We start from the raw sequence: 11,143 nt of genomic DNA, 5'->3' as shown, positions 1-11,143 counted from the left end.
GATAGATTTTCTTTAGTTTGGGGTCATAATTAAGAGCAGGTTCAATGGGGTATCTAAGAAGGATTAATGGCATGGTTCTATCTAATTAAATGCTGAAAATTAAATCAGAAAGAGAAAAATTAGGTAGATATGGTTCTAAAATTGGAAGTTTTGGAACCAATTCTAAGCTAATATGTGTCAGTGTCTGACTGGCTAGGGTTTTTTATAGAGGTCAGAGTCTTTTTTGACGATTAAAACTCAAAGGAATGTCTGAAGCAACTAAATCAGGTTTGTTTTAGATCACACCTTATCTTCGGTATATGTCTCAACACTCTTAATATTGGTCGTACCTAACACTCTTGGTAGTTAGCTTTAATTTACTTAAGTGATCAATGCTTGGTAGAGTCTAGTATCTTGGTAGTTAGCTTTAATTAGGACTGTCTAATCAAATGTACTACCCTAATGTGATCAATGCTTGGTTGTTATTGGATTAGGTAAGAATTTATTGCTAACACCACACACTTGAAACACTTAAACACACTCACACTTGTTATAAATGAAAGCAACACACTTACACTTTAAACACTTAAACACAACTCGTCCTTCTTCATCTCTTTGTCTCTCCATTGCTCGTCCTTCTTAATTTATTTTTCTGAAAAACTACTTCACTCTCTCCTTCTCCTTTCTCCACCAGAAAGTAGTAATGGATTCTTCAAATCCATTTACTCAGTCTTCAGGTTTCCTGGATCTGTTAAGTAGCCAACAGTGTGATCATGTCTCACAAAGCGTAGCATTTGGATCTTCAGAAGTTCCTTTCTTAGTTCCCAGTGGACTAATGATCCAACTCAAGCTGAAGAGACAACTGAAGATAGAAGATGCAGAAGGAAGTGGTCACATAAGGAAGATGTGGTGCTCATAAGTGCTTGGCTTAACACAAGCAAAGATCCGGTCACCGGGAATGAGCAAAAGGCTGGCTCCTTTTGGAAAAGAGTTGGAGCTTACTTCAATGCAAGTCCTCAGCTTGTTGGTATGCCAGATAGAGAGGTTGGCAACTGTAAGCAAAGGTGGTCCAAGATCAGTGACCAAGTCTCCAAGTTTGTTGGCTCGTTACGTGCTGCAACAAGTCAGCAATCAAGTGGTCAGAATGACAATGATGTAATGAAGCTTGCTAATGAAATCTATCCCCATGATTACGGTGCCAAGTTCACACTTGAGCATTGTTGGAGGGAGCTCAAATATAAACAGAAATGGCTGGCAACTTTCGGGATAGATAACAGCAAGTCAAAAAGAAGGAAGGTTGGAGATGGCTCTCAAGCTTCTGTCCAGTCATCGAGCCATGGAGATCAAAAAGAGGCTCGTCCTGAAGGTGTGAAGAAGGCAAAGTCAAGGTTGAAGGCTCAACTGAGTGCCAAAGAGATGGAAGCAACCAGCAGCAAGCCTGTGGAGAAGTTGCAAGAGATGTTTGAGATAAGGAAGCAGGATCATGAATTGAAGAAGCAAGACTTTGAAATGAAGGAGAAGCTTAATAAGCAACATATGTTGGAGACTCTCCTTGCAAAAAAAGAGCCTCTTAGTGAGACTGAACTGGTTTTGAAGAACAAACTAATAAGTGATATGTTGTCATAAGCATCTATGATGTCTATAGAGTCAGTCTGCTTCTGCTTATGTATTTTTTTATGGAGTCAGTTTGTTTATGTTTTTCAGGTTGGATTGTTGTTGTTTGTTGAGTCAGTTTGCTTGTCTATGTATTGATTATGTCTTAAGTTTTAAAAATCGGATGAACGATGTATTTTCACTATGGTTTTTGTAACCAAAGAGTAATGTTTTAGTATTTTGTCTTATGATTGTTACCATCTGTTCATGTCGTGAAAGAATGTCTATTCCGGTTAATTGGCTACTCTGGTCTAACTTTCTTAGAATTTGAGGAGATCCCAGGGGAAAGTGATGAACGTAGAAAGGCTAGATGTGATCGTGAACAGAGAACAAAGAGTCGTGTGGTATGTGTGATTATTCAGTGCCTTTTCAAAATGTAGGCACAAACCATGATCATCAATCTCAGATTGAACAAGAACAGAGAACTGTAAGCTATGCTTTTCTTGACATTTATGGTTTGATCTTTCATTTTCATAATGGTTATCTATGGACAATGACGGTTTTTGGTTATGTTAGTCTTCATTATGATAATCTGCTCTTGACAAACAGATAGAAAACAAATGTGTTAAATTGTTTGTGTTTTTTTTGGACAGGTTGTAAGAGATTTGATTGAGCTAATGAGAGAAGATGTAATTGACATGGGAATTGTATTCATGTTACTTTAGAATTGTATTCCATTTAATTTGGCACCACAAATTGTAAACTTTTTAAAGTTCTATATTCTAGCATTTTCAGTTGCCTTTAGAATTGTATTCCATTTCATTATGCACCACCAATTTCTATTGTAAACATGTCAACATTTGTCTATATATTTCACATTGTATAGCACAAAATTTATTACAAAACTAAGAATTTTCTCTATATTATCTTCGTATTCTATTCTTTACTAAGAATTCTCTCTATATCATCATCTTCTTCTATTCTTTACTAAAAAAAATGGCATCTTCTTCCCATGATATTTTTGAGGAAACAATCGAAGAAATGCTCGAATCAACATTAAATGAAAGTATGGAACAAAATTTCAATGAAGAATTCGAAAATCTTTCCGTTAATTGTCAACAAGCAACCAAGTCAAAGAAAAAACGAGCCTATATTGACAGAGAACGTGAAGACGGACACAACCGATTATGGAATGATTATTTTTGTGAAAATGCAACATATCCTAATCATTTATTTCGACGCCGGTTTAGAATGAACAAGCTCTTGTTTATGCATATTGTTACTCGACTCGCCAATGAAGTTTCTTTCTTTCAACGAAGAAGAGATGCTACCGGAAGGCTCGGTCTCTCTGGACTACAGAAGACCACAACAGCAATTCGTATGATGGCATATGGTTGTGCGGCTGATGCGGTTGACGTATCAGAATTCGCACAAGTGGAATCAAACAGAAGTTCACATGTGGATTTCATGTATTCTAAATATATGCCTTCAAATACGTGCAATTTGATGGCAATTCGAACTCGACTTCGTGATCGCAACATACATGAACAATTGAAAAATGATTTGGTTGAGCATATATGGCGTAAATTTGTTACAAGACAAAATGACTATTAATCGTTTAGTTTTGTTTATGATTTCTCAATCTATGTTATATGTTTTTTTGTCAAGTTAATTTAAATTTTATGCAATTCAATAATTATAAGTTTTTTTAGTATAGCCTGTGATGCAAGTAATCTATTATTACAAGTTTTCAAAATTTTGAAACTTAGAACCTTTAATTGGCTCTATCATTGGAAGGGTTAAAACTAAACAAGTATCTAAACTTTTTAATTTCAATTAAAAATTTGATTTAGAACTCTAAAACCATATCTATTGTTGGAGATGGTCTAAGAGTCTTTTTGACAAAAAAAAGGGAAAATTAGAAAAAAAGACACTTTGGACTTGGATTTGTCACACTAAGATTTGTAGAAGATTTTTTAGGAAAATAAGATTTTTGTTCCTGTAAATACCAAACTACCCTTAATTTACCAATTAAGTAGAATTAAAATTATATATCAAAATTTTCGTTATATATTTTAAATGGGTAAATATTAAAAGTTTAAATAAAAATAACAAAACTTAAAAAAAAATAACAAAAGGGAAACTTTTACCCCGATACCCTAATTTCTTTTTCTCCTCCTCTTCTCCGCCGTAGAAGAAAGCCCCTTCCATGGCGATTTAGGGTTCAACGGAGAGAATCCTTGCTCTTCGTCGGAGTTTCATCTACCCTTAGTTTTGAATCTTTCTTTTGTCATCTTCCTCTTCGATTTCACTGACGATACAACGAAATCCAAGTGTTCTTCCTCTTCGTCGGACGGGTCAAATCGAAGTACGACGTGTTCTTCCATTTTCGTCTCAGTTCTTCACACAAGATATTCAATTAGTTCTATTGATTCTCATCTAAAATGAAATCGAGTTGTTCTTCCCTTTTACATAGATTTTTTTAAAATCGATTTGTCATATTTCTTAAGGTAAATTCGATTCACAGGTTGATTAAACATCTTATACATCACGATTAACTGTTTGCATGTTAATATTTTAGATTTGTAGTTGTAAAATACCGATTTAGGTTTTTGGAAAGGGGGAAATTTTGGTTCTTGAAATCTTATACTAGTTGTTGTCCGATTGTGTATGTTTTCAAGTAGAGTAGATATTGTCCGATTGTAATATAGGCCATGGGTAGATTGATTGTTGTTGATTGATCAATTGAACAAATTGTTGTTCTTTCTGAAATTATAACTAGGTGGAATACATATTGATAAGGAGAATGTAAATGTAAAAGGCATTTGTCTTGCTCTCCTTATTTGTGTTATGATATCGATACTTTAACCTATTGAACTAACAAGTTTTTTCTGCGCTTTTAGATATGTCTCTAGAGTTACCAAAGAGGATTCTTAAGGAGGGCGAGGAACCCCAAGTGACTCAGATCAATAACAACTGCAGGATTGAATACATTATGCGAAAGTTCACTGAGTGGATGCCAAAGGAGTTGGCAGTTGTGAAGAAAGATCCGGTTTTCTCTCAGATCTTTAAGCTCCATAAGAATGGTCTTGGGTTCTCCGCGAGAGTGGTACACAGCTTCTTGTGTAGGGAGCTGGTGACTTACAAATTGCACAAGCTTTGGTTCGTCTTTGCGAGGAGACCACTCCGATTTTCATTACAAGAATTCCATGCAGTAACCGGGTTTGAGTGCAATACTCGTATCTCTCTTAAGGAGTTCGAAGAGTGGAAATATGACGGTGGTTTCTGGAGCAATGTGTTGAGGAGAAAAGATGGAACAGTTTCACTCTTCAACCTGTGGAATAAGGACAAGGAAGCTGTTAAGAAGTGGAAGAATGCTGATCGCATACGACTGATCTATCTGGCCATCATTCTTTGTGTGGTTTTAGCGAGAGATGAGAAGGCTAATATCCCTCTCAAATACATCAAGGTGGTCATGGATCTTGAGAAGGTTCGAAAGTATCCTTGGGGAGTTGCTGCTTATGACCTTCTCTACAACTCAATAACCAAAACTCGTGACAATCTGAAGGATAAGACTACTAGTTATGTGTTGGATGGATTCTCGTACGCCTTCCAGATTTGGGCAATGGAAGTTGTACCAAAGATTGGGAAGCTTTGTGGAAAAAAACTTGACGAAGGTTTCACGAACGGTTCTAGATGCATAAACTGGATGGGAGCTGGAAAGGTGTCATATGAGGAGATCATTCGGTTGGAGCAAATACTGACACCTGAGGTAATCTCTTATCTTTATGTAAGTTGAGTCCATCCTGTTTCTATGAGTTTTATAGGATCTAACTCTCTGTACCTTTCTTGTGTAGGATGACATCTATGCATATATCGACTGGAGAGGAAATTATGATGTAGTCCAATCTGATGCTTTTCGCAGAGATGATGATGTGGAGGATGATAGAGTCAAGAACCTGATGGAGTTGATAAGAACAGGACATGATTTTAGTGACCATATTTGGGAAATCGAAGAAGCTCCAGAGGTTTGTTCAGATCTTCATGATGAAGCACCTGTGAATGATGAATCGGCTGTGATTGATGAATCGGTTGTGAATGATGAAGCGGCTGGGAGTGATGAAGACTACCATACTCCAAAAGGATCAAAGAACCTAGGCTCTACATCAAGAAGGGGTAAGAAGAGGCTTCCGGTTTGTGGTATGGAAAAAAGGAAGCATAAGGTTCTCTCTACTGGACCTAAGCAAGCGCCTTTTAATGAAGACATGAAGGCTTTTGTGGCAAAGTTGTTTGAGCAGAGTTTCTCTGGAATGGAACAGCGGCTACAAAAACAGATGGCTGAGACATTTGAGCAAATGAGGACAGAGCTTAAAGATTCACGGAAGGAAGCTAGCGTTGACGTTGAGCTTGGAGAGCCTTCAGCGAAGAAGCCTTCACCGAAGAAGCCGTCACCGAAGAAGCCTTCAATGAGCCAGCCACCATTGAGGAGGTCCACACGTGGGGTAAAGAAACACTAGTCTTCACCACTCTCTTAAATGTTTGCGTGTCTGTTTGTCTTAATGTCATCTATGATATCGGCCTAAATTTTGTGGTGTTTTATAAGGTCTCGGTTTGTAAGTGTGCTTGGTGTGTTAGTCTCCTTGGTTTGTAAGTGTATACTTTGAAATTTATGTAAAATGTTGGTGTGTAAAATATTAGATTTTTTATAAAATGGTCATGCAATGGCCTTGTTTGTGCTTAATATTATGTTGTTAATTGATTTGATGTGAATTTTAGCCAAGCAGATGTTGATGTTGATGTTGTTAATATTATGTTGTTAACAGGAAGCATCATAGAGTTCATTTGACGTGAATTTTAGCCAAGCAGATGATTTCATTCCCGGGATAGGAACGCAAGGCGTTGAAGGTCTTTCTCAGACCTCATATGTGCCCGGCTTTGATCCATCTCAGACCAAGAAGGGAGATGAGTGGTGGACTCCAAGGACTTCAGTCCAAGATTCAATAGTTCCACTGCCGTCACATTGGGAGAAATGGAATAAAGGAAAAGGACTTCAGCTTACTGATTCACCATTGCGCACAGATGGTTTCTCCGCAGTCGTCACTGTATTATTGCTCCGAAGAATCATGGCTAGGATTCACGGAATGGGTTAAGAAACCAACACCTTTACCACTTGGTCCGTCAATCTTAAATTTGTCTATAGCTACAAGGATAGTAAGTCCTGGAAAATGGCTTGGCAACGAGGTAATGTTTTCTTTTACTAATTTGTTGAATTTATCTTTGTTACACATCTTCTTTGCTACATTAGTTTATTTTCATTGTGCATATTCAGGAAATGGGTGCAGTTATGTTTATATGGCGAGTCAACACAACTTTGAAGCGTTGGACTCCAAGCCGTGTTGCTTTCATGAATGCTATGTTCTACCTCCAAATCCACGTTGCATACAACAAGTTCCTTCCTAACAAAAAAGCCTATGAATTGCCTGATTTTCTTCTTGGCTATGGGAGAGGAGAGATTCCATCTCATGGGCGGATTGATCAAGTTTGGGGTGTCGATGTTGATCGTCTCTACTTTCCTTTGTTTGTAAATGGTAATCAACACTCCTCTAGACGTCTTAGTTTTCAGCTGGCTTTCTTTTACAAATTTAGTATTGTCCAACGTAGGTAATCACTGGATTGCTGTCTGCGTCAACATTATTGAAAAAAGGTGGAAGTCTTTGACTGCGGTGGGGGAAAGAATAGACAATACGTCGAGAAGTTTGCTGCTATGATTCCTAGGATAGTGAAGGCCTTTGCACCACCTGAAAGAAAGAAGCAGCTACTCCTCGCATCATATTCTATCGTGGATGTGCCTATGAAGACGAGATTGAACAAGTCTTGTTGTGACTGCGGTGCATACGCACTCAAGCACTTGGAATACAATCTGCTTGGTATCGACTTCAGTTTATTGGATGATGAAATAATCACGGGTTGCATACAGAAGATTGGTGTGGACTTATGGGAGGCTGCAAACGATCACATTTACGCTGAGGCAATGACACGATACGTGCCTTCACCGTGGGAGAGAGAAGAGGTCTTTGACCTCGAAGATTGATTATGTGTCTTATTTGGAAATTTTAATTTGTAACAACTCTAGCTTTGGATTTTCTAGGAATTATGCGACAATTCTATCTTTGTTTTTGTAGGATTTTTAGTTCTTCTAATTTGATTTTCTATAAAGAATAGTGTACTACATGATCATAAAACCTGAGGACCAAAAACACATTCATAATACATTCATAATTCAAAAACAAACCTTAGACCCTAAATAAACCCTAAACTTTAACTAAACCCTAAACCGTAAACCCATAACCTCAAATATACCCTAAACCCTTAACTCAAACAAAATTCAAAACCATAATAACCCCAAACACACATTACATCTATTTATTCATTTGTAATGTAAATCTTATACTAACTATCAATTGATCAATTTTCATGCCACTTTCTTTGCTCCATGTTTTGAAACTAATTTAGAGGATTTAAAGACAAAGTACATACGCTTGATAGTAGGTTGTAGACGTATTTTTGTGATTTTTTCCTGATCTGCCTTTGGTAGAATACACGTTATAGAAGTATGAAACGACGTCGTTTAGCTATTTTTTTTGACCTACTCCCTTTTCTTCCTCATTATTCCTCGAAAGAGAGAATAACAGCGGCAAAATTTTTGAGATCGACCCAATCATGTCTTCGGCCAATTCTTCATCCACTCCAACAGATCGAGTCGCCAAACAACGCGGAATTTCCACGAGATGCAATTGCGGTGAGGCAGTGTCTCGTTTCACTTCAAACACAGTTAAAAATCCAGGAAGATTATTTCATCGTTGTCTGATGGGATCTGAGAAGGTTAGTCTTATGATCATGAAACTTTGTCTTTGTTTTAGTCTAACCGTTTATTCGTTGTTAATGATGAAGGACAAAGCTCACTTGTTCAAATGGACTGATAAGTCGGTTGTTGAGGAGATTGAAGACTTCCAGAACTTGTTTGACGTGCTGCTTGTTGACAATATCGCGTTTCAGAAATCAGTGAGAGATGGTGAGGCCATGATGAAAGGCCATGAGAGTATAATTGAAGAGATGGAAGATGCAATTGCACATTGTGAAGAGAAGATCACAAAATGCATTAGGGAATTAAGGATCATAAAAGCTTTGTTTGTGTGTTGTTTGGCGATGGTCTTCATGTACCTTGCATATGCATGATGTTCCTGTGCTGCCTCAAATTGTTGTTTTTATTTTCAAACAAGTTTAAGACTATGTTTCTTGTTATTTCTTGGTGATTATCATCTACTAGAACCAATAATTTTGCAAATACCAAATTGTCACAAACATAGATCGATTAGTCTCAAGAGTTTAGCAAATACCAAATGGTCAAATAGGTTCTTAAACAGAAGATCACTATGTTTCAAGATCAATAAGAAACAAAACAGAGACAGCAGAACAAACTAGATGGGTAAATCACATGTTCCTCTCTTGTGTCATTCGGTACCACAACGACTGCATTTGTGCTTTTTATTCTTTCTTGATCCTTGAGAAGATTTTATCTTGTCTTCTACTGATTCATACCTTCTCTTTATTGGCCGACCAGCACTCTTTCTTGTCTCTGGTGGTAAAACCTTAGCAAGTTTAACCTCAGCAGGGACATTCCATTCACACTCTGGAACTGCTACTGGATTAATGGATTCCACATAGGCGGTTCTCCACGCTGCAGTGGTGTATAAGCCGTCAGTAAATCTGTGCACTTCCATGCCTGTACCAACATAAACGTGATTGATTGGAGTCAATATGCTGAAATTAAAAAAAAAAATATGTCCCAAGTTCATGTGTTTATACTTCCATACCTCGTGAATAAATGGCAGGAATGGCGTGTCGGCAAAGAATTTTTCCTATATTGTACTTCCCACATGTGCATGTTCTTCTTTCCAAACCAACATGACAATCATATATGTCTCCTTTCACAAGCGATTTGAAGTCGTCAACCTTGTAGACTTGAAATCCTTTTGCCTTCACAATTCTCCTATCAATCTTTTTCTCCACCTTAGTGGTCAAAGGATCAAGATGCTTAGAGCTTACCAAGCGACACTCATAGAACCATCGAGTCAACAGTTCTCTTATACTATCTAGCAAAGGAATAACCGGATATTCTCTAGGTATTCTCAGAACTGAATTTATCGACTCTGCAGGGTTTGTGGTCCTAATGTCATACCTTTCACCAGGGAAGAGAGAACGAGCCCATTTGCGCACATCAGCCTCCCGCAGATATCTTCCAAGCTCAGGACTCATTTCAAAAATTTTGGTGATACATTCCTGAAATTCAGTGTACCTATATGCCCGTGAAGCTTTTTCCACCAAGGCAGTCAGCCCTTTTATCTTGAAAAATGCAACCACATTGGTCAACAAGTGATGAATGCAAATTTCATGTGCTGATTGAGGGTAGACAGTCCCAATCGCTTTAGAAATAGATGCATTTCTATCTGAGACAAAATCTAGGTCTTGACAATCAGCAATAACCACTTTCAACTGTCTGAAGAATCACCCCATGAATCGTCATTCTTCGAATCAACAACCCCAAATGCAATCGGATACAAATTAGAGTTACCATCTACAGCAGTAGCAACAAGTAGACTCCTTTGTATTTATTTTTCAGAAAAGTTCCATCAACAACAATCACCCTTCGCATTGCATTGTTGAATCCTCTAACTGATTGCCCAAATGACATAAATAGATACATGAATCTTCCCTTCTCATTAGTTTCATAGTGAGTATGCGTACCAGGATTAGCTTCTTTAATCATATGCAAATATGCTGGTATTTTAACATAACTGCGATCCGGTATACCTCTAGCAGCTGCAATAGAAAACTCACGAGCTTCCCAAGCGTGCCAGTAAGTAATCTCACAACTATGCTCCAATCTCATAAATTGAATGATTTCATTTGCTTTTGGGCCATCGTTTGCATCACCGAATCGATGTTGTATCAGAGTCCCAATTGTTCTTGCCGATGTTGTTTTTCCGAATTTCCTTTTCTTTGAAGGAGCACATGAATGTCTTCCCTCGCACTGGTTGATCATGAAATATGTAGACTCATCTATACCTTCTGCACGCACCATCGAATAACTGAACTCGGTATTAAGAACAATATGGTCCACCCCATAATCCTCACACACGATCCTCTTGAGCTTCTCCAATGGAGTAGTAGTTTCTAATGTTACCATTCGACCACGCCTTGATGTGTCTACCATGAAAATCCACTCTTCATTGCAACTAGACACCCATTCACCAGATTTAACATAGATTAGAACCATGTTGTGTTGATAGAGAGAAGAGATGACTTTCTGGATGAAGAAGAGGGAAACACAAAGAAGAAAAAAAGATCGTGGGAGGAGGAGGAGGAGGAGAACGTGGAGAAAATATTCTCAAATATATTTGAGGGATTTAGGGTAGATTTAGTTTAGATTTAGGAAACTTCTTTAACCGAATATGGAAGTTTCCATATTTTCACGATTTGCCTAGAATATGTACACTACCTAAGTAGAACA

The 11,143-nt window shown here is 37.7% G+C and overlaps 3 protein-coding genes across 3 annotated transcripts; 2 read left to right on the top strand and 1 right to left on the bottom strand.

Moving 5' to 3' along the window:
* Window positions 1-682: 682 nt before the first annotated feature.
* On the top strand, window positions 683-1,605 carry LOC125582277 (glutathione S-transferase T3-like). The gene is made up of 2 exons (XM_048748892.1): window positions 683-754; window positions 808-1,605. Exons 1-2 carry the CDS (start codon window positions 683-685, stop codon window positions 1,603-1,605), a joined length of 870 nt encoding a protein of 289 aa, XP_048604849.1.
* A 1,860-nt stretch (window positions 1,606-3,465) lies between these two features.
* On the top strand, window positions 3,466-10,821 carry LOC125581747. Its single transcript, XM_048747706.1, has 2 exons — window positions 3,466-5,344; window positions 5,430-10,821. The coding sequence occupies exons 1-2, from the start codon at window positions 4,478-4,480 to the stop codon at window positions 6,087-6,089; spliced, it is 1,527 nt and encodes a 508-aa protein (XP_048603663.1). The 5' UTR covers window positions 3,466-4,477; the 3' UTR covers window positions 6,090-10,821.
* LOC106393851 lies at window positions 9,084-10,909 on the bottom strand. Its single transcript, XM_048748891.1, has 3 exons — window positions 10,212-10,909; window positions 9,447-10,129; window positions 9,084-9,355 (listed from the first exon to the last, which is right to left on the bottom strand). Exons 1-3 carry the CDS (start codon window positions 10,907-10,909, stop codon window positions 9,084-9,086), a joined length of 1,653 nt encoding a protein of 550 aa, XP_048604848.1.
* Between the last annotated feature and the right edge of the window lie 234 nt (window positions 10,910-11,143).

Source organism: Brassica napus, chromosome C2, assembly GCF_020379485.1.
Source record: "Brassica napus cultivar Da-Ae chromosome C2, Da-Ae, whole genome shotgun sequence".
NCBI classification, from domain to species: Eukaryota; Viridiplantae; Streptophyta; class Magnoliopsida; order Brassicales; family Brassicaceae; genus Brassica; species Brassica napus.
The sequence above is the reverse complement of the archived record's forward strand: the minus strand, read 5'-3'. Positions and strand labels throughout refer to the sequence as shown.